This window comes from Petromyzon marinus, unplaced genomic scaffold (assembly GCF_048934315.1).
Source record: "Petromyzon marinus isolate PM22_M1 ecotype Great Lakes invasive population unplaced genomic scaffold, UKy_Petmar_22M1.pri1.0 PM_G_Scaffold_21, whole genome shotgun sequence".
NCBI lineage: Eukaryota > Metazoa > Chordata > Hyperoartia > Petromyzontiformes > Petromyzontidae > Petromyzon > Petromyzon marinus.
Window position 1 is genome coordinate 2,997,812 of NW_027422773.1, and position 23,982 is coordinate 3,021,793.

At 50.8% G+C, this 23,982-nt stretch overlaps 1 protein-coding gene across 1 annotated transcript; it reads left to right on the plus strand.

The window, feature by feature from the left end:
- Window positions 1–6,662: 6,662 nt before the first annotated feature.
- On the plus strand, window positions 6,663–10,207 carry LOC142912573 (beta-1,4-galactosyltransferase galt-1-like). Its single transcript, XM_076060700.1, has 2 exons — window positions 6,663–7,206; window positions 8,359–10,207. Exon 2 carries the CDS (start codon window positions 8,443–8,445, stop codon window positions 9,820–9,822), a length of 1,380 nt encoding a protein of 459 aa, XP_075916815.1. The 5' UTR covers window positions 6,663–7,206; window positions 8,359–8,442; the 3' UTR covers window positions 9,823–10,207.
- Window positions 10,208–23,982: the final 13,775 nt, after the last annotated feature.

Below are 23,982 nucleotides of genomic sequence, written 5' to 3' on the forward strand. Positions count from 1 at the left end.
CCCTCCGACTCCCGCAGCTTCCGTGCGACACCGTGAGTGCATCTGCGAGTTGAGAAGTAGAGTGTGGGGGGTACACCCAGGGATTGAATAGGGATAGGCTACACGCTGCTCGTGGAATATTTACTACAGGGCCGCACAGGGTTTTCTTTAGACGCGTCATTAATAAACTTCAGTTCAGAAGATCGGTGCGGTGCGATTTCTGTGTGCGCGTGTGGGCGAACTTCGGCGTGGTATCTGTGATTTTTGAGTGGAGCGACTGCGTGCGGGGGGCGGGGTGCGTGAGAGAGCGAGCGCGGGGCTGCAGGGTGTCGGCGCGGGGTTGGTGTGTGAGGTGCGCATCTGTAGTGGATTCGAATTAGGTGCACACACAACTTCTTGGGAGGCAACACTTATTTATTAATGAACACAAACAGTTAGCTCTTACATTACGCATAGGGTGGTGACCACCGACTTACTCTAGCTAACACACACTTCTCAGATACCCTAGGGAGGTACAGCCTCCTGTCTTGGCGGGACTTACAACACGTCTACCGCTATCCTAGAGTCCTCCGGCTGGGACCTACACACGGATCTCTTCTTGGCGTCTTCACGATGCATCTTCATTCTTGATACGGGCAGCCTCGAAGCTCGTGAGGAGGCTGCTTATATGGGCCTCGGCATGCCCGGGCTCCGCCCCGGCCACGCCTCCCTTCGAGAACCCTCTCGAAGCCCCCCCCCCCCCCTGCTGTCCACATGCCCCCCAAGGTGCCCCCTAGGCCCCCGGCCCCCACTGGGGTCCAGTCACGTGTCCAGCCGGGGTCACAGAGAGGGCCACGACCTCACACCACCCTCGTGGCCTCCCGAGTCCAGAACCGGCCCTGACGTCATTCCCGCCTCCAGCCGGGATGACGTCATGTGTGTGTAGACCGGCGTAGTAGTGACGCTCCCCCGCATAGTGACGTCACACGTGTGCGTGTGTACGCAGTAGTGACGCTACCATCACTACACATCTATTAACGTCTATACGACCGCAACTGGTTACACGGGGTATCGCGCGGTGTGTGTGTGTGTGTAGAAGACGCGCGTCTGCAGCGCAGCGTGAGCGATTAAGGTGGGGTTCGGGGTGCGCTAAATCCACTCCACCGCTGTGCGCGTAGATCGCCATCTCTACGACCCGCTACGGTTTACGTGAGGGTTTCGGCGTGGTGTGTGAGACGCGCGTCTGCAGCGCCGTGCGAGTGATTTGAGCGCGGTGCGCGTGAGGCGCTCCGTGTACTGCAGCACACGGAGCGGCCGTGCTCGCGTGCGTGTTGTTGCACAGCGCGCCTAACGCAGCACGTTCGCACAGTAGCATTCACGTTAACGGTGAGGCGTTGCCCCATAGCCTGGTCCCAGCCGTTCCTTTCCCGCTTGCATTAGCACCTGTGCACAGCGGATTAAGGCTTATCCACGGTGGGGGGGGGGGGGGTGTGCATATTTGTAGTGTTCGATTTCACTCGGACAACTTTTGTCTTTCTTTGAACACCGCTTTATTTACAACTCTCCACATGCCCTCAATATTTCACAGTATCCATGTCGCCACGGCTCGCTCGCCGTGCTTCACTCGACTCGCTCGCCACCTTTGTCTCTCCACTCCCCACGATTACTGCGCTTACTCCGCCGCTAACTTCTTCGTCTCCGCTCTCCGCTATCACCGTCACTATGCTCTCTCCACTGCTAACTGCTTCGTCTCTGTTCAGCTCCGCTATCGCTACGCTCTCGCCACTGCTGGCTGCTTCTCTTCTTCAGCTCCGCTATCGCTACGCTGTTTCCAAGCTCCGTCTCCAACTCTGTCTCTCCAACTCTGTCCCTCCAACTCTGTCGCCAAGTTCTCTACCCTTCAATTCCCCGCTGCTGACTCCAAGCTCTCCAACTTCAACAACCTCGCTCCAATTCCCGACTTCCCAATTTATCCCCGCTCTCATTACTCCCCAATTAATTAGTCCGTGCCCCAACGACGCTCTGCGTCGTTCGCACCTGTTTCTTACCCAGACCTTTAGGCGCCACTCTAGCCTTAACAACAGCTCCAGCCAATCACAGCCATCCTTGGCTCTCCCAGCTTAATTGCCCTAACATAACCTGCACTGTATTTGCCTTCGCTACAGGCTGACCCAACATAACCCGTACTGTCTGTGTTATCATGTAATCACGCTGTTTGCACTACACACCTTCCTACTCCACTACATATTCATACTGCCGCCAGTTATTTTCAGTTAGCATTGCGGGCACGCGGATTAGGCCTTAATCCCAGGAGGTGCGCGCGTGTTACTGACACAGCAGCAGCCGATTTCTTTGTTTAGCGCTCGGCGTGCGCGGGAGAACACCGGCGGCGGTGAGCCGGCCGTGTAGAGATGTCCCTTGGAGCTGGTGCGGGGGGGGGGGGGTGATCACTCGATCGGCGGGGGCCTGGCGAGAGGTGGCCAACGAGGAGGAGGAGGGGGGAGTTGAGGGGGTGGATGTCGCGCCCTGCCTGCTCACGGGGAGTGGGGAGGTGGGCGTCTGCCCCCACAAACGATGCTGTGCCAACTCCCTTCACGGTGGGCGTCAATCGACGACGAGCCACGCGACCCCCCCTGGCTCGCCGGGAGATGACGACATGGCAACGAGGCGTGGACTCCGCCTGTTGCCTCTCCACGGGGAGGCGAATCCCCATCACCTCCCCGATGTTGCACCGCACACTCGGCTTTAGGGTGCGAAAGAAGTTTCGACGTGACATGGGGGACTCACAGACGACCCGTAGACTCATAGACTCACCCATGGGTGTCTGTTGTGTGTGGGTGTCTGTTGTGTGTGGGTGTCTGTTGTGTGTGGGTGTCTGTTGTGAGTTTATGGGTGAATCTATGAGTCTACGGGTCGTCTGTGAGTCCCCCATGTTACATTGAATCTTCTTTCGCACCCTACACGCGTAAATATACACATGTAAATAAAATGGTCCGCACCTAGAGAATAAAATGTTTATTGCCAAAATAATCCTGCGGACCCACCCGAAGTGAGACCTGGGCTGGAGGGCCCACCGTGGGCTCCCTGGATGCGCTGAATGGAGCTCTCCTGCGCGTCTCACTTCATTTTGATGAATTCTTGCTCCAAAGGTATCATTGCCTTGTGACGGACGCCTTTTAAGGGACGTACGAAAGGCGTGCCCGTTGTGTAGATCAGGAAGCCGATTCACTGGAGGAGCGGCGCTTGACGTCACCTTGCGGGTGCCCCTTTCTCTGACGCGGGGCCACACGCCATGCGTTGCCGTGACGTCGATAACACACGGCGTGAAATAATGGAAAACAACAGCAAAGGTGGCAAACAAAATAAACGTTCTGATATTATTTTAATGTGACCATCACTAAAGGATTCGTGTACGACGGTGTTTTACCTTACTTGTTGGCTGTGTCGGGTGGTGGCGAGTTTAACGACATTTAGATATTTACGCGATCTAACCCACACACCTCTGTTATGGATGAACTGCATCGTTTTGCAAGTCGTCAGAGTGGACGAAACGTTTGCAGCTTGACGTTAATTGCAAGACAATTCACACAGGGTGACTGTAGCAGTGTGACACACAGGGTGACTAGCAGTGTGACACAGGGTGACTGTAGCTGTGTGTCACGTGACTGTAGCTGTGTGTCACACAGGGTGACTGTAACTGTGTGTCACGTGACTGTAGCTGTGTGTCACACAGGGTGACTGTAGCTGTGTGTCACACAGGGTGACTGTAGCTGTGTGTCACACAGGGTAACTGTAGCTGTGTGTCACAGCTACAGTCACCCTGTCAGACTGGACGAAACGCAAACGTTTCGTCCAGTCTGACGACTTGCAAAACGAAGCAGTTCATCCATAACAGAGGTGTGTGGTTTAGATCGCGTAAATATTAAAATGTGTCGTTAAACCCACCACCACCCGACACAGCCAACTAATAAGGTGAAACACCGTCGTACCCGAATCCCTTAGTGATGGTCACATTAAAATAATATCAGAACGTTTATTTTGTTTGCCACCTTTGCTGTTGTTTTCCCTTATTTCACGCCGTTTGTGTTATCGACGTCACGGCAACGCGTGGCGCGTGGCCCCGCGTCAGAGAAAGGGGCACCCGCAAGGTGACGTCAAGCGCCGCTCCTCCAGTGAATCGGCTTCCTGATCTACACAACGGGCACGCCTTTCGTACGTCCCTTAAAAGGCGTCCGTCGCAAGTCAATGAAACCTTTGGAGCAAGAATGAATCAAAATGAAGTGAGACGCGCAGGAGAGCTCCATTCAGCGCATCCAGGGAGCCCACGGTGGGCCCTCCAGCCCAGGTCTCACTTCGGGTGGGTCCGCAGGATTATTTTGGCAAGAAACATTTTATTCTCTAGGTGCGGACCATTTTATTTCCATGTGCATATTTACGCTGGCGTGAATTGTACCTTCAATATTTTTTTGTAAATGCTTTGTATATGTTTACGCGTATATATGGTAAGCGGTGCAAAGATCCACCGGACCAATGTGAATTTGGATCGGGTAGATATGTAGCGTTCGATTTCACTCGGACAACTTTTGTCTTTCTTCGAACACCGCTTTATTTACAACTCTCCTCAATATTCCACGGTGTCCATGTCGCCACGTACACGATGTGTGCGCGCAAACACAGTACCATGTATACACGGAATACACATGCAGGATGTTTACAATGATTATGAATGTAATGTCTTACACAGCACAAGTTCCACGGTACTGTTGAGTCCTTGTCGTACTTCCCAAAGCCACATTTACTACACCGTCATCAGCAGCTATGATCGATCCACTGCTGGGTGAAGGCCTAAGGTTAGAAAGCAAACATTTATTCCGTGGTGTATCCCCCAACCCTCTGCCCCCATCCCAACTCACCAGGCAAATTCAATGAATTGTCACAATTCAGGGTCGCGAATTGATTAAATAATCTATTCTTCTTTTATATATAAAATTGTGGTGAATGTATCGGCCACTAGTGGCTGCTGCGAGGGTTACACGATCCCATGACATGCAACATACGTATACGATTTCACCAAAACAAATATTATTCTTACATGTGCACGCACACACGATGATGCATCGTGAGGTTAATAATTCAACATGAATCAGTGCATCATCTCTAAGAGACCGTTGTTTTAGTCACGTTTGAGGAGCTGAAGAACGTCTATGAAAGCAAATCTCAGCAATCTCTCCAATGGACTTGGCAGTCCCGCTGTGGTTAGAAATGGAATGTTTACGTCAGCAGTGGCAGGTAGTGTGCTCCTCAACACAGTGGTGCTCACTTCCGGCTTTACTCTGAAACATTTTTTCCAACACCAACTTCTCTCTCTCTCTCTGCCCCCATCATGTTAATCCGCTGTTCTTTTACGTCGATCAACTGCGGGATGAATGCCTCCCCATGCCGAGCGGTCCGTGTGCGTTATTTGAACACATTTCATCGCGCCGGTCAGTGCGGGTTGGTGAGAATGGAGGTGCGTATGAAGTGGGAGCGTAGAAGAACGCTACAACAATGAACTTTCCTGTACTGCCTTCTCCTACCACACCGCATTGCCCCTGCCCTCTTGTACACGGTGGTTACTCATCCATGCACTAGCCGGGCTCAAACCTGCTTAGCTTCTGAGTGTTTTGATGACCTGGTGCATTCCGAGAAAATTGGTCACACGCCCTCGAGGCGTTCTGTCACCAAGAACACGATTTTTTATGTTGAGCCCCACAAGTCATCACAGTCAGCCAATTTTTGCAGTCCTCTCTTTCTCTCCTTCTTTCCTCCCACTGCTCGACTTTGAAATAAACAAAAAACTAAACTCTGAACTATTTTTCATTTCACCAGGAAAGGTCCCACTGAGCTACACACAGGCAGATATTTTTGTCAGAAGCGAGCAACCTGGCCACACATTATAGCTCAGCGAAGTGTGCTTATGTTGTGTGTGGTGGACATTTATAGCAGCCAAATATTCCAAATGCATGTTTCAAAAATGCGGAGGGAAATCCGGACCACGGGGAGAAACTGCAAACACCAAATATAAACATAAAATACCCCTCGTCACTTTTATTAAGTTCTTATTACCTTGCTTATTGCAGGAAGTGTGTTGACGCTTCTCTTTTGCACTGTTTGTTGCTGGCTCATTGACATTTTGAGCACAAGGCAGGATTGTGACCACAGGCTTACCCCTGCCTTGAATGTCACACGTGCACGTACAACAAATCATGACTCTGGCTCAGATCAAGAACCGCGTTCCACTCCCATCAACCACAGCTCCCATCAGAGTGCTGTTTGTGCCTGGCCACCTCGCGTGTTGGGCCTCTACTCAGCAACTGTTTGCACGCAAAATTTACAGGCAGAAACCATCGCTTTTATGATTTTATTATTTTTAATGTTCAATTTATTATTTTTATTTGAAAATGTTATTTTATTATTTTTATTTTCTATCTTCCTGACTTTACCGCAAAGAACCAAGAATATTGTAATACATTTACACTGTCAACTTTAGCTGTACATTGTGAATACGAAGTGTATATGGTATATTTATGTTTTATATAACTTAACACAATCAGCCATAGATCGGCGGGGTCGTGGTTCAAGTGCGGGGTCAGAGGTCGGCAGGAAGCGCACGGCGGGGTCAGAGGTCAGCAGGAAGCGCGCGGCGGGGTCAGAGGTCAGCAGGAAGCACGTGGTGCTGGCGGCAACGCGGCCAAGTTCAGTTCCATGTATTTGGTATAACCCTGTGAGCCATTCAGCTCTTGAATCGGGTACGGCCCTTCCCTCTGCTGCTGCCCTCTGCTACTGCTGCTGCCCTCTGCTGCTGCTGCTGCCCTCTGCTGCTGCTGCCCTCTGTTGCTGCTGCCCTCTGCTGCTGCTACTGCTGCTGCCCTCTGCTGCCCTCTGCTGCTGCCCTCTGTGCTGCTGCCCTCTGTTGCTACTGCTGCCCTCTGCTACTGCTGCCCTCTGCTGCTGCTGCCCTCTGTGCTGCTGCTGCCCTCTGCTACTGCTGCCCTCTGCTGCTGCTGCCCTCTGTACTGCTGCCCTCTGTTGCTACTGCTGCCCTCTGCTACTGCTGCCCTCTGCTACTGCTGCTGCCCTCTGTGCTGCTGCTGCCGCCGGTGCCCGCGGGCTGCATTGAGCTTCGCGTGCGAGCCGAAGGGCGACGCGAAGCGGCGCTTCTACGGAGAGGAACAGCAGCAGGAGGAGCACAGCGCCCTCGACTGGCAGGTGCGGTGGTGGCGGCCTGGGGTCGTGTTAGTGCTGGCTATGGTGGTGGTTGTGGTAGTGGTAGTTGTGGTTGTGGTGGCTATGGTGGTGGTTGTGGTGGTGGCTGTGGTGGTGGTAGTGGTGGCTATGGTGGTGGTTGTCGTAGTGGTGGTTGTAGTGGTTGTGGTGGTGGTGGTGGCTATGGTGGTGGTTGTGGTGGCTATGGTGGTGGTTGTGGTGGTGGTGGTTGTGGCTCTGGTTGTGGTGGTTGTGGTGGCTATGGTGGTGGTTGTGGTGGCTGTGGTGGTGGCTGTGGTGGTGGTGGTTGTGGTGGCTGTGGTGGTGGCTGTGGTGGTTGTGGTGGTGGCTGTGGTGGCTGTGGTGGTGGTGGTTGTGGTGGCTGTGGTGGTGGCTATGGTGGTGGTGGTGGCTGTGGTGGTGGCTGTGGTGGTGGTGGCTGTGGTGGCTGTGGTGGTGGCTGTGGTGGCTGTAGTGGTGGTGGTTGTGGTGGTGGCTGTGGTGGTGGTGGTTGTAGTGGCTGTGGTGGTGCTGGCTCTGGTTGTGGTAGGGGTGGCTGTGGTGGTGGTGGTTGCGGCTCTGGTTGTGGTGGTGGCTGTGTAATTGGTTGACAATATTTTGTATTTCTCTCAATTTAAATAGATTTTATAATTAGTATTGGCCAGTATTAAGACTAAAATAACACCAAAGAAATATGTTGATGTTTGCTTAAAACGAATTATTATTGGCCACGACTATTTAGATCATCTGTTGAAATTGAGAGAAATAAAAAACAATTTCACCGTTCTGACAGCTGCAGGATCAGTGCTGCTGGGAGCGTATTGTTTAGCAATACATTTAACGCATGCTTATATCCAGGTTATCGTATGGTTACTCTTTGGTTCTTTCGGTAAAGTCACGTATGTAAAAATAAAATAAAACAAAAATAAAAACTAAATTAAATCACGACGTTTCGGGCGCAACACAAGCGTCAAATATTGCATTCACTTGCAGAGAGTTGTACCTGTACATATCCGCCCTGAGGCCAATACAGTCTTTTGATTTTGGAGAGCTTTTGTTTTTCTGTGAGGTTTACCTGAAATGGAATTGTGTAAAGTGTTGTGCATTTTTAACGCGAAGCTCTCTGTGTGTGTTTTTACGTAAATGTAATCACAGGCCGAGCGATATCAGACTTTTCGTCCTGAGACGGCGGTCTAGAGATTTGATCCAGACGTCTTGTCTCCTTGCACGCCTCGAAAGATGATGAAGCTACGCCTCCCGGTCCTGTTCCTCTCGCTGCTGCTGCTCAGCGTCTCATTGCTGCTGAGCATCTGGTACATGTACAGCTGGACGGGCTTCCTCGTTCGCGACCTCGATGCACTCGGCAACTCGTCCGTCTTCAGGCCAAAGCCGGGGTCTGCTTCCGATAAGATCAACCACGTGACACTGTGCGGGCAACGGGGAGCGCTGCAGAACACGTCGATGATGCGCGTGCGCGACACCAAGATATTCTTGGTGTCGGCGTACCACGACCAGCGCGAGGCCGGTCAGAGCACACGCATCATCGGCATCGCCAACCGGTATGAGCCGGACGTGCTCTCCTGCCACTTCTGCTGCCGAGGGCACTCGGAGATCCTGACGGTCACCGCCAGCGCCTACGTCCACTCGGATCACTTTGACTTCCCGTACGGCACGGCCGACTTCCTGTGCACGGAGCCGCTGGACTGCGAGCCGGGACACGTGTCCGTCCAGCGCATGCGCACAATACCGGACGAGGAAGAGGCCGAGTGGGTCTTCATGCCCGTGCGAAATCGGCTCTACATGCCCCCCACCATCACACAGGAATTCAGCGTCTGCATCTCCACGCTCTTCGGGAACTACGGCAACGTCCTGCAGTTCGTGCAGGCGATCGAAATGTACCGCATCTTGGGTGCGGGCCGCGTGACGGTGTACAACACAAGCTGCAGCTCTGAGCTGAACAAAGTGCTCCTCTACTACATCAAGACCGGCCTCGTCGAGGTCGTTCAGTGGCCCATCACGGACTACGTGCGGGTGTCCAGAGGGTGGCACTACCCCGAGCACCCAGGCGAGCTGCACTACTATGGCCAGATAGCGGCGCTGAACGACTGCGTGTATCGGCACATGTACAGCACGCGCTACCTGGTCCTCACGGACATCGACGAAGTGATCATCCCTTTGAAGCACACAAACTGGAAGGACCTCATGCGGTACTTGAACGACAAGTACGGCGCCGACATTTACACATTCGAAAACAACGTGTTTCCCTACACGGTATCGGAAGAGTTTGGGTCGAAGTTCCAGGCGTGGAACGCCATCCCGGGCGTCAACATCATGCGCCACATTAGACGGGAGCCAAACCTGCCTGAGGTCTTCAACCCGACCAAGATGATCCTGAACCCACGCGCGGTGCTGCAGACGTCGGTGCACAGTACGCTCAACGCGCTGGGCATCTCGCAGACGGTGCCCGGAGACATCGCGATCATGCACCACTACCGATCGCCCGAGCAGCCCGACCTGGCGCTCGACTCGCTGGTCGTGGACCTCACGCTGTGGAGATACAATGCCACTCTGATCAGAAATGTCAACAAAGTCCTCAACAGGGTCTTCTGGAATGAGTAGGCACAACGGGCGGCGGTGGCGGCGGCGGCGTTGATTGTCGTCTTGCGTTTTTTGCGGTCTTGCAATTTAAGTTAAACACCGGTGTTTGTGAGTTTTCCGTTTGCAAATGTGGTCAATGTATGGGACATATTTATTTGCTAATCTTATGATTGCGTTTACAGTTAAAATTTGTTATCTTCATTTTTTTCTGCATTTTAATCCAACAGGGCACAATAGGGGTTGTATTGGTATGTCTTATGGAAGCTAGGAAAGTTAACATTGGTTTATTTTAAACCAATCCTAATTATTTCTATTGCTTTTGGGAGTACCACTCGAAATGTTTTCAGGTTAAAACATTTAAAATGTGGCACAAATTGATTTAAATAAATGTTCAGTGTGCATGTTCTACCAGTCTCTAATGAGCTTATTGTTTTCATGACTCGTGTCCACGGAGGATAGTCAAATCCCAGAGGATGGTGGCAGGATTTTAAAAAGTAAATCCTGTGGTGATAAAAAAAATGTACATACGATATTAAACTTTTAATTTGAGTGATAATTTGAATGACAGGTGTGTTTTGGGCCAAATGAGCTAGTAAAGACTCACATTAAACATTATAATAGATTCAGTAGGAATATATTTATATATCCAAATGTATATAGTTGTGTATTTGAATATGTAACAACACCAGCTGTTGATACATACAACTCATTTTAAATTATAAAGCCATGTTAATGTATTCCTAAACAATACATGGAGTTTACATTGCTGAATTGTTGCATTAGATAGTTTCACGATGGATTATTCAGCAGAAATCATCATTATCACGTATTATCAATCTTGCAAACCAGTTTTAAACATATACAGCAAAATGCTATTACTATTCTGTATCTACATATATAATATCACAGATCTGTCCTGTCATTCTGTGACTGTGATTAACGCCCCCGGATTGGTTTAAGTGCGTCACGTGACCCCGAGCAAGCAGCCAACCAGAGGTGCGCCCCCCCAAACATGTACGCCCCCGGATTGGTTTAAGTGTGTCACGTGACCGCGAGCAACCATCCAAGCAGAGATGAGCCCCTCCCAAACATGTACGCCCCCCGATGCTGCCCTGAGGCAGAGCCGTGCTCGGGCCGCTACTGCCCTGAGGGAGATGGGTGAAGAGACAGGTGACAGGAGAAGGGTGAGTGAGAGTGAGGAGAAGGGTGAGAGTGAGTGAGGAGAAAGGTGATTGAGAATGGTGAGAGTGAGAAGGGTGAGTGAGAGTGAGGAGAAGGGTGAGTGAGAGTGAGAAGGGTGACAGTGAGAATGGTGAGAGTGAGGAGAAGGGTGAGTGACAGGAGAAGAGTGACAGGAGAAGGGTGAGTGAGCGTGAGGAGAAGGGTGAGTGACAGGAGGATGGTGAGGAGAAGAGTGAGTGAGAGTGGAGAATATATGTAATTTGTACGTGTTTATCTTAGGGATGATCCTTTGGTAGAATACTTCAATACAAAACTTCCATAAGTCGTTAACAAGTTTATATGCTTAACCCAGATATCATGGCACTTATGTATTTGTAATGAGAGTGCGCCACCTACAGGACGACCGGGGGGGTTATTGCAGACACGTGCTATGTTGTCTCACATCCAATCAGTAAGGGGGATCCCATCTGGGTGAAAGGTAAATGGGTAGAGCTAGCGGGAAGCCTCGAGAGCCCTCTAAAATGTTCCGAGAGGGGCGTGGCTAGAGGCGGAGCTTAGCACCGCCGAGAGGGATATAAGCAGAAGCAGCAGAGGACTCTGGGTCGTCGGTGTGAAGAGCCTGGGTCCGAACGTCGTCACCACCTGCGCTACCACCCATCGGCCACGTGGCAGGCTCCACCAGCTGAGCCTCCCCTCTCTCCGACACGCCGTCAGCCAGCGGCGAGGTGGAGAAAGAGTGAGTGCCACGGCGGCGGGAGGCAAAGCGTGCGCCGCCGTCCCGGGAGCAAGAGAGAAGCCAGCCGCGCAGGGAGACACGTGCTGTACTGCAACTTGAGAATAAATACAACTGAAGTTTAACCCATGTCGGAGACGCTGATTACATATTGATAAGTGGATGTTAATAAAACATGCAACTAGTCGTAGTCAAAACCTTCTGTATTGTCATGTAACAATGTATCCGTTCACAAAAGTTAACATTTAAAATCGTGACGTTTAACAATATTCACATGCAGCGGTTGGCAATTTTACGTTTCAACTTTCCAGGCACTCGGGTTTGTTAATTCAGAGAGTGAAACAGCAAGGGACATTCTCGTCTCTTTGTCCTCTGTTTGCCTTTGGGTGCAGTGAGTTTATGGTGTTTTGCCATGGGTCCTCCCTTGCTCTCTCAGAAATTCCCTGAGTCACTTCTTGCCCATGGAAGAGTTATTCCTTTATGGCCTTTCATTAACGTTTCACCTTTTGCTACATGAGTTAGGTTTATTCCTGAGAAGCGAAATATTCGACGGCTTTAAGGCCTTCCTCAGCTCTGGTTATTCTCATCATGCCCATCTGATCAATGTCTCTTGTATTATGTTTACCCGTTTCTCATTATAGTGCTGTTTTGGCTTCGTCATCTGGTTTTCCCAAGCTTCAGCATGCAGGGAACGCATATTTGTCTCCAAGGAGCCATGATATAAAAATAGACAATATTACACTAACATTTTTTTGGAAGAGGCATATATACAACAGGTGTGGGAGCATGGCGCTGAGGTTTAGGAAACTGTAAGTCCCAGGCTTCTATGGTCTGGCCTTCCCATAAACAAAACACGAGGAATGGTAAGGGTGGTTGCTTACGCCTCCACCGACTATTAACACCAGTGGAGGGATGGAGGCAAGGCCGGTGAGTCAGATGCCTTCTATGACCTGTCACAAGTACTAGCTAAAGTCGCCCCTTGGGATGGAGTCATCCTGTCGGGTGACTTTAATGCCTGAGTGGGTCATGACACTGGCATCTGGGCCAAAGTGATTGGAAGGCATCGGCCAGAACAGCTCAATAACAACGGTAGGAGGCTGCTAGACTTCTATGCGGCACTCTGGGCTTACCAACACGCTGTTCCGGCATCGGCGCATCCACACAGCATCATGGATGCACACTGGGTCCAAGCAGGGACATCTGCTGGACTATATAGTAACAGAACACCGAATGCAAGCCCATGTCCTTGACACCAGGACCTACCGTTGAGGTGATCTGCCCGTTGACCATATGCTTGACATCTGTAAGATTTTCCACTCCGGTGGTGGGTGTCCATCTAGGACACCATTCAAAGCCACATTGGCCTGGTCTCAGCTAGCTGATGAACGTTGCAAGTTAGAATGTCATCATCTCTTGCAGGAGAATACAAGTTAGGAAGCATTAAAGTCAGAACACAGATCAGAACATTTAATAAAATGACTGCGTGTTGTCTTGGTGTGGTCTGGGACTGTTTTGTTGGTGTTTTACTGCCTTGCCCTAGCTTGCGTTCGGTATTGATACATCGGCAGGCATGTATGTACTCATTTAATTTGTACTTAGATACTATATTTATAGTCGTACATTTTTAGTGACTTGCATTACTTTTTTCTATTTTGTACTCCTAACAAAATTGTATTGCTTGTTGTAACTTGATCCGCCCCTGCTGGACATTTGTGAAAAAGACCAGAAACCTTCACATTACAGGCATCGCAGAGTCCAATTCCAGTTGCCTCCAGACACTCAGACCGCCACACGCAAGCCCGCACTTTGTTGAAGGAACTGGTTCCCAGAGAGTTGGCTGCAACAATCCAACGCAACCAATTTAACGGGGTTCAGGAGTTACATGAGGTGCATCCGAAGTCAACGCTACATATTGACAGAAATAATTGAATCACGCTCTACTGGGGGGCAGAGTGGTGCACCAGAATGTGTCTGGGATCGATTCCAGACTCGTGTGCTTTTTTGGGTGGGGTTGGCATGTACTCCCCTTGTTCTGCATGAGGGTGAGTGAGCGTGTGAGTGAGTGGAGTTGGAATGTACTCCCCTTGTTCTGCATGAGGGTGAGTGAGCATGTGAGTGAGTGGAGTAGGAATGTACTCCCCTTGTTCTGCATGAGGGTGAGTGAGCATGTGAGTGGAGTTAGAATGTACTCCCCTTGTTCTGCATGAGGGTGAGTGAGCATGTGAGTGAGTGGAGTAGGAATGTACTCCCCTTGTTCTGCATCAGGGTGAGTGAGCATGTGAGTGGAGTTGGAATGTACTCCCCTTGTTCTGCATGAGGGTGAGTGAGCGTGTGAGTGAGTGGAGTTGGAATGTACTCCCCTTGTTCTGCATGAGGGTGAGTGAGCATGTGAGTGAGTGGAGTAGGAATGTACTCCCCTTGTTCTGCATGAGGGTGAGTGAGCGTGTGAGTGAGTGGAGTTGGAATGTACTCCCCTTGTTCTGCATGAGGGTGAGTGAGCGTGTGAGTGAGTGGAGTTGGAATGTACTCCCCTTGTTCTGCATGAGGGTGAGTGAGCATGTGAGTGGAGTTGGAATGTACTCCCCTTGTTCTGCATGAGGGTGAGTGAGCGTGTGAGTGAGTGGAGTTGGAATGTACTCCCCTTGTTCTGCATGAGGGTGAGTGAGCGTGTGAGTGAGTGGAGTTGGAATGTACTCCCCTTGTTCTGCATGAGGGTGAGTGAGCGTGTGAGTGAGTGGAGTTGGAATGTACTCCCCTTGTTCTGCATGAGGGTGAGTGAGCGTGTGAGTGGAGTTGGAATGTACTCCCCTTGTTCTGCATGAGGGTGAGTGAGCATGTGAGTGAGTGGATTTGGAATGTACCGTGGCGAGGCCCTAATCCGCTGTGTACCAATGCTAATGATAACGAAAAAGGGATGGCTGCGGCAGGACTCTGGGTGCACGCCTCGCCGCTAAGGCTGTTTTTACTATGCACACGCTGTGTAAGTGCGCGCGAGTGCCAGCAAGTGGGCCCCACGCCGAAACCCTGCAGCCCCGCACACACCCTCTCATGCACACCGTCTCCCCACAAAAATCACAGACTCCACGCCGAGGCTCTACCCACACACACAGAAATGAACTAAAGTTTATTAACGGCACAAAAACCCGCTACCTGGAGGGGGAATATTTCGTGAGGAGAGCCTAGCCTAACTCTGCCTATGACCCCAGTTACACAAACGTCCTACCATGTACCTCGTAGCTGTTCTCACGGCATCGCACGGACGCTATGAGGGTCAGAGGGAGACGGACAAGCGAAACCCTTGCCTATCGCTGCCTCATAGCAGCACTCGCTGGCATCACATGGACGCTGCGAGCGGCTCGAGGAGGCAGGACCGCAGGCAGTGGGTCTGGATTGCCCGGAGGTTGAAGACAACTGCCCCAATCGTCCCGGGGCTCCCACCTTCATTCTCTAAACTTAAAAGGCCCAGGGTGGAATTGTACCGCGCGGCCAATCGCGCGCTTAACCTGCGCCGTCTAAATGGAGGGCCACGGGGTCTGCTGCCGCTCACCTATTGTCCTCCCGTGCTCATTAATTCTAACCCACTGGTCTGCTCTTCTGGCCAATTACTCCACACTCCGCCTATCCCAAGGTCGTGAGTAACTCATCGCGGTTGGTCCAGTGAACCTTTCCCTTCTGCGCCCATAAAATCTTCAGCCAATTTAGGGGCACCGCAGTGTAACCTGTCCTGTGGGGGGTCGGCCAATCTCCTGGCACCGGGAAAACTCTGTGCGGCAAGGCGTTTTCAGATTCATATATTCTTGTAACACACCAGAGAACACACACGGGAGAGAAACCCTTCAGGTGCACTCTGTGCGGGAAGGCATTTACAGTTTCACCAAAGCTTAAAGTACACCAAAGGACGCACACGGGAGAGAAACCCTTCAAGTGCAGTGTGTGCGTGAAGGCATTTGCACAGTCATCCGATCTTGTAAAACACCACAGAACACACACAGGAGAGAAACCCTTCAAGTGTGCTCTGTGCGGGAAGCCGTTTGCAGATTCATCAAATCTTCGAAGACACCAGAGAACACAAAAGAATCACAAGGAGCAAAGTCGGAGTCTGAAATCAGCTTGTGAAAGTCAAAGTGCCGCAATGAGCCCATCCCTCATGAAACACGAACCGGAAGAAAATCCCAGCTTGGACACTTTTAAAGGTATAAAGGTGAAATATGAAGAGGTGATGGTGAAATGTGAAGATGAAGATTCATTTCCAGAATGGGACCTTCACATTGATGAAGGCAACGTGAAGCAGGAGGAGAATTCTGACTGAGGCAGAGCGAGGCAACTCCCAGCAGTTTGTGGAAGTGGAGGTGTGGGTGGACTTGCTTCTAGACAATACAAAGTCAAGTGGAGACCCGGTAGATGTGTAAGCTTGAGACGATGTCGCTACAATAGATGCACCTTTGTCACAGGCCTTTAATGACAGGAACGTGAAGTTGAACACTTTGTGGGCCCGTGGGTTGGGTAGATCTCTAACCAGGAACAAGAGCCAATAAGCTCCCAAGCATTCACTATGTTATCATAATAATTGATTTTACATGGTGCTTGGTTAATCCCCTCAGCAACTCGGAGATTTGTGTCGTACCTCGCCTGAAACACTCAAAGAGCATCCCCAAGTAGCAGCTGCCCCTATGTGGCACAAGGTGGTGGCCCTGCACCAGCCTGCATGTGGACAAGAGCCTGTCAGTAGGGGGCGATGATTGATGCGTCATCTCAGTTGTGTAGTTTGTAGGCAATCTTGATTCGAAGCTTTCGTGACTGCAGGAATCCACACTCTTGAGTTATTTCGGTAAAGTCACCACGTGGGTAGAAACATAACAGATCACGGCGTTTAGATCACAACACAAGCAATCGTCATCAGGTGGGACAACCACAGCAAGAGAAACTGCTGAAGTAGTAGGCGCCTACTCCAGCAGTTTCTTCTTATTGCTGCTGTGCTTGTCCCACCTGATGACGATTGCTTGTGTTGCCATCGAAGTGCCGTGATCTATTATTTGTAGCGTAATGTTTAGAATTTGATACATTTTGACCCAGACGCCAGCATGCAACGGCCAAATACGCACCGTCTGTTAAGCAGACGGTGCGTATTTGTAAAATAACTTCTTGTTAATACGATGTAACGTGATGCAGTCAATTTCGCTGCAGTAATTCAATGTTGTTAATATGCCTGTCAATGATTTAGAATGAATACTTGTCTGATTGTGCGCGTGCATGTATCATTTTGTCTGAGGGTCACACATTGAATAAGTGATGTTAGGACAAAGTGTGTGTGTGTTTCGGAAGTAACCTGTACAGAGAACTCGGGTGAGACCCGTTGTTCTTGTGATACAGGTCAAAGGGTACTTTTGTGGTTCACGAAGCTTCTGCCTCTGGAGCAACTCATTGTCTTTGAAATAGGGAGCACGCTCGGATCATTCATCAGTTACAAGGCATACCACTTGAAAGTTAAACGTATAGGAGGAGATACATTCTCTACAACACGAATTGTAGTTTTGTCTTACGTGTTGACGTAGATTTTGTCTAAGACTATGAATGCTCCTTGCTGATTGACGTCTGGATGTTCGTTACCTATCGCTTGAAGCAAACCCCACTGCTGTTGTTGAGACGCTGTGCACCAATAAGGGTCCAACACATTGACGGCCTTCAGGCCAGGAAAGTCACAACATTTGCACACGAAGGACGCATTCACGCAAGTACCACATGCTCCGTTTTGAAGTTTTAAAATGAAACATCTTTGAATTGTGTTGTGTTTTGAATTAGATGATTTTATTTCTTCATTAAAAGCTTGTATCAATTTACATCTGGAAGACTTCATTGAAAGGGACATTTCGTGTGAATTTTCTCTCGTCATTAAGTAGATGGCCTTGCCGGGGGTTCGGTTCAATGTGGACACAAACAGTGTACACACACACACAGTGTATACACACACAGTTTATACACAGTGTACACACTGTATACACACAGTGTATACACACACACAGTGTACACACACACAGTATATTCACAGTGTACATACACAAACAGTGTACACACAGTGTACACACAAACAGTGTACACACACACTGTGCACATACAGTATACACACAGTATACACAAACTGTGCACACACAATGTACACAGTGTACACACACACAGTGTACACACACAGTGTATACACATAGTTTACACACACACACTGTACACACAGTGTACGCACACAGTGTATACACACACAGTGTACACACACAGTGTATGCACATAGTGTACACATACACACAGTGTACACACACAGTGTACACACACTGACACACACACAGTGACAGACGCACAGTGACACAGTGACACAACAACAATCGCCATTCGCAACTAAGTGGTGGTGACGTCACCACGACGCTTGTGCCAGGCACAGTGACACACACACAGTGACACAGTGACACACAGTGACACACACAGCGACACACAGAGCGACACACAGTGTACACACAATGTACACACACAGTGTACACACACACAGTGTACACACAGTGTACACACACACAGTGTACACACACAGTGTACACACACAATGTACACACACAGTGTATACACAGTGTACACACACAGTGGACACACAGTTTATACACACAGTGTACACACACACAGTGTACACACACAGTGTATACACATAGTGTACACACACACAGTGTACACACAGTGTACACACACAGTGTATACACATAGTGTACACACATACACAGTGTACACACACACAGTGTATACACAGTGTACACACACAGGGTATACACAATGTACACATACAGTGTACACACAGTGTACATACAGTGTATACACACAGTGTACACACACAGGGTACACACACAGTGTATATATATACACACACACAGTGTACACACACGCAGTGGCACAGAGTTTATACACAGTGTACACACAGTGTACACACAGTGTACACATACACTGTACACACACAGTGTATACACACACAGTGTACACACACACAGTGTATACACACACAGTGTACACACACAGTGTATACACAGTGTACACACACACAGTGTACACACACAGTGTACACACACACAGGGTATACACAGTGTATACACACACAGTGTACACACACAGGGTACACACAGTGTACACACACAGTGACACACACACAGTGACACACACAGTGACACACAGTGACACACACAGCGACACAGTGACACAGTGTATACACATAGTGTACACACACAGTGTACACACACACAGTGTACACACACACAGTGTACACACACACAGTGTATACACAATAATGTCCACGTTGTTGCTGAGCTCACACACCCAAGGGAGGGAGCAATGGAAAATGAATCTAAATCAAATTAAACTCCAACTCTGTGACGTCACCACTCTGCATTACTTCATCGGTGTGAAACGCCAGGGGGAGGTGTACCTCGCTAGTGACGTCATGTCACCACGGTATTCACCCCTCCCCCGTCCACCGCGCTCTTGAGCGTGACGTCACCTCCGCTTGGGTCACTGCCTATATCGTTCCAGTGGCAATCCTTATTTGGGCAAAGTTACGCCCAATGACTGGTGGCTCATTAACATAATGTAGCCGTCGCGAGTTTATTGCGACGGGTTCAGCCTCATTAACATAATTTATTCAGTTAGAGAGCCGTTCGTGGGAGGGAAGTGACGTCATACTACTTCCTGTTGCGCGGGGTAACAGGAAGCTGCCGTGTGCGCGCTTGCACTGAAATCCGAGGTGAGAAATTCTCATAGTTGTGGTGGCTGTTGTTGTTGTGGTGGTTGTTGTTGTTTACCAAGGTAGAGCCTCTCTCTCGTAGGGATGTCAGTTGAGTAGCAGCGAGCATGGAAATCGATGTCCAGGTTGGAACTTTACAACGCGGGGCCTAGCCACGCGGGGCCTTGCCTCCTGCCCTCGCCTGATTGCGTTTGGTGGTGATGTTGGTGGTGATGTTGGTGGTGGTGGTGTTGGTGGTGATATTGGTGGTGGTGATGTTGGTGGTGATGTTGGTGGTGATGTTGGTGGGGATGTTGGTGGTGATGTTGGTGGTGCTGGTGATGTTGGTGGTGGTGGGGATGTTGGTGGTGGTGGGGATGTTAGTGGTGGTGATGTTGGTGGTGGTGGTGATGTTGGTGGTGATGTTGGTGGTGGTGGGGATGTTGGTGGTGATGTTGGTGGTGGTGGTGTTGGTGGTGATATTGGTGGTGGTGATGTTGGTGGTGATGTTGGTGGTGGTGATGTTGGTGGTGATGTTGATGGTGGTGGGGATGTTGGTGGTGATGTTGGTGGTGCTGGTGATGTTGGTGGTGGTGGGGATGTTAGTGGTGGTGATGTTGGTGGTGGTGATGTTGGTGGTGATGTTGCTGGTGGTGATGTTGGTGGTGATGTTGGTGGTGGTGGGGATGTTGGTGGTGATGTTGGTGGTGGTGATGTTGGTGGTGGTTATGGTGGTGGTGATGTTGGTGGTGGTGGTGATGTTGGTGGTGGTGGGGATGTTAGTGGTGGTGATGTTGGTGGTGGTGATGTTGGTGGTGGTGATGGTGGTGGGGATGTTGGTGGTGATGTTGGTGGTGGTGTTGTTGGTGGTGATGTTGGTGGTGGTGATGTTGGTGGTGGTGATGGTGCTGTTGGTGGTGGTGATGTTGGTGGTGGTGGGGATGTTGGTGGTGATGTTGGTGATGGTGGTGGTGATGTTGGTGGTGGTGATGTTGGTGTTGGTGGTGATGTTGGTGGTTGTGATGTTGGTGGTGATGTTGGTGGTGGTGGGGATGTTGGGGGTGATGTTGGTGGTGGTGATGGTGGTGGTGATGTTGGTGGTGATGTTGGTGGTGGTGGGGATGTTGGTGGTGATGTTGGTGGTGGTCGTGTTGGTGGTGATATTGGTGGTGGTGATGTTGGTGGTGATGTTGGTGGTGGTGATGTTGGTGGGGATGTTGGTGGTGGTGGGGATGTTGGTGGTGATGTTGGTGGTGGTGATGTTGGTGGTGGTGGGGATGTTAGTGGTGGTGATGTTGGTGGTGATGTTGGTGGTGGTGATGGTGATGTTGGTGGTGGTGATGGTGCTGTTGGTGGTGGTGGTGGTGATGTTGGTGGTGGTGATGTTGGTGGTGGTGAGGATGTTAGTGGTGGTGATGTTGGTGGTGGTGGTAATGTTGGTGGTGTTGATGGTGATGTTGGTGGTGGTGATGGTGCTGTTGGTGGTGGTGGTGATGTTGGTGATGGTGATGTTTGTGGTGGTGATGTTGGTGGTGGTGATGGTGCTGTTGGTGGTGGTGATGTTGGTGGTGGTGGTGATGGTGGTGGTGATGTTGGTGGTGGTGGGGATGTTGGTGGTGATGTTGGTGGTGGTGATGGTGGTGGTGGTGATGTTGGTGGTGGTGGTGGTGATGGTGGTGGTGATGTTGGTGGTGATGTTGGTGGTGGTGATGTTGGTGGTGATGTTGGTGGTGGTGGGGATGTTGGTGGTGATGTTGGTGGTGGTGATCTTGGTGGTGATGTTGGTGGTGATGTTGGTGGTGGTGGGGATGTTGGTGGTGATGTTGGTGGTGGTGTTGGTGGTGGTGGTGATGTTGGTGGTGGTGGTGATGTTGGTGGTGATGTTGGTGGTGGTGATGTTGGTGGTGATGTTGGTGGTGGTGGGGATGTTGGTGGTGATGTTGGTGATGTTGGTGGTGGTGATGGTGGTGGTGATGTTGGTGGTGGTGGTGATGTTGGTGGTGGTGGGGATGTTAGTGGTGGTGATGTTGGTGGTGGTGATGTTGGTGATGGTGGTGGTGGTGGGGATGTTGGTGGTGATGTTGGTGGTGTTGGTGGTGGTGGTGATGTTGCTGGTGGTGGTGATGTTGGTGGTGGTGATGGTGCTGTTGGTGGTGGTGGTGATGTTGGTGGTGGTGGTGATGTTGGTGGTGGTGGGGATGTTGGTGGTGATGTTGGTGGTGGTGATGGTGGTGGTGATGTTGGTGGTGGTGATGTTGGTGTTGGTGGTGATGTTGGTGGTGATGTTGGTGGTGGTGGGGATGTTGGGGGTGATGTTGGTGGTGGTGATGGTGGTGGTGATGTTGGTGGTGATGTTGGTGGTGGTGGGGATGTTGGTGGTGATGTTGGTGGTGGTGGTGTTGGTGGTGGTGGGGATGTTGGTGGTGATGTTGGTGGTGGTGATGTTGGTGGTGCTGGGGATGTTGGTGGTGATGTTGGTGGTGATGTTGGTGGTGGTGGGGATGTTAGTGGTGGTGATGTTGGTGGTGGTGGTGATGTTGGTGGTGATGTTGGTGGTGGTGATGTTGGTGGTGATGTTGGTGGTGGTGGGGATGTTGGTGGTGATGTTGGTGGTGGTGGTGATGTTGGTGGTGGTTATGGTGGTGGTGATGTTGGTGGTGATGGTGATGTTGGTGGTGGTGGGGATGTTAGTGGTGGTGATGTTGGTGGTGGTAATGTTGGTGGTGGTGGGGATGTTGGTGGTGATGTTGGTGGTGGTGGTGTCGGTGGTGGTGGTGGTGGTGATGTTGGTGGTGGTGGTGATGTTGGTGGTGGTGATGGTGCTGTTGGTGGTGGTGATGTTGGTGGTGGTGGTGATGTTGGTGATGTTGGTGGTGGTGGGGATGTTGGTGGTGATGTTGGTGGTGGTGATGGTGGTGGTGATGTTGGTGGTGCTGGGGATGTTGGTGGTGATGGTGGTGGTGGTGGTGATGTTGGTGGTGGTGGGGATGTTAGTGGTGGTGATGTTGGTGGTGGTGGTGATGTTGGTGGTGGTGATGGTGGTGGTGATGTTGGTGGTGATGTTGGTGGTGGTGGGGATGTTAGTGGTGGTGATGTTGGTGGTGGTGATGTTGGTGGTGGTGATGGTGATGTTGGTGGTGGTGATGGTGCTGTTGGTGGTGGTGGTGATGTTGGTGGTGGTGATGTTGGTGGTGGTGAGGATGTTAGTGGTGGTGATGTTGGTGTGGTGGTAATGTTGGTGGTGTTGATGGTGATGTTGGTGGTGGTGATGGTGCTGTTGGTGGTGGTGATGTTGGTGATGTTTGTGGTGGTGATGTTGGTGGTGGTGATGGTGCTGTTGGTGGTGGTGATGTTGGTGGTGGTGGGGATGTTGGTGGTGATGTTGGTGGTGGTGGTGATGTTGGTGGTGGTGGGGATGTTAGTGGTGGTGATGTTGGTGGTGGTGGTGGTGATGTTGGTGGTGATGTTGGTGGTGGTGATGTTGGTGGTGATGTTGGTGGTGGTGGGGATGTTGGTGGTGATGTTGGTGGTGGTGATGTTGGTGGTGGTTATGGTGATGTTGGTGGTGGTGGTGATGTTGGTGGTGGTGGGGATGTTAGTGGTGGTGATGTTGGTGGTGGTGATGTTGGTGGTGGTGATGGTGGTGGTGGTGGGGATGTTGGTGGTGATGTTGGTGGTGGTGGTGTTGGTGGTGGTGGTGATGTTGGTGGTGGTGGTGATGTTGGTGGTGGTGATGGTGCTGTTGGTGGTGGTGATGTTGGTGGTGGTGGTGATGTTGGTGGTGTTGGTGGTGGTGGGGATGTTGGTGGTGGTGATGGTGGTGGTGATGTTGGTGGTGGTGGTGATGTTGGTGTTGGTGGTGATGTTGGTGGTTGTGATGTTGGTGGTGGGGATGTTGGGGGTGATGTTGGTGGTGGTGATGGTGGTGGTGATGTTGGTGGTGATGTTGGTGGTGGTGGGGATGTTGGTGATGTTGTTGGTGGTCGTGTTGGTGGTGGTGGTGGTGATATTGGTGGTGGTGATGTTGGTGGTGATGTTGGTGGTGGTGATGTTGGTGGTGATGTTGGTGGTGGTGGGGATGTTGGTGGTGATGTTGGTGGTGGTGGGGATCTTAGTGGTGGTGATGTTGGTGGTGGTGGTGATGTTGGTGGTGGTGATGGTGATGTTGGTGGTGGTGATGGTGCTGTTGGTGGTGGTGATGTTGGTGGTGGTGAGGATGTTAGTGGTGGTGATGTTGGTGGTGGTGGTAATGTTGGTGGTGTTGATGGTGATGTTGGTGGTGATGATGGTGCTGTTGGTGGTGGTGGTGATGTTGGTGATGGTGATGTTTGTGGTGGTGATGTTGGTGGTGGTGATGTTGGTGGTGGTGATGGTGCTGTTGGTGGTGGTGATGTTGATGGTGGTGGTGATGTTGGTGGTGGTGATGTTGGTGGTGGTGATGTTGGTGGTGGTGGGGATGTTGGTGGTGATGTTGGTGGTGGTGATGGTGGTGATGTTGGTGGTGGTGGTGGTGGTGTTGGTGGTG

Bases quoted from the DNA above. Each gene is read 5' to 3' on its own strand.
- LOC142912573 (XM_076060700.1), top strand. From the start codon at position 8,443: ATGATGAAGCTACGCCTCCCGGTCCTGTTCCTCTCGCTGCTGCTGCTC.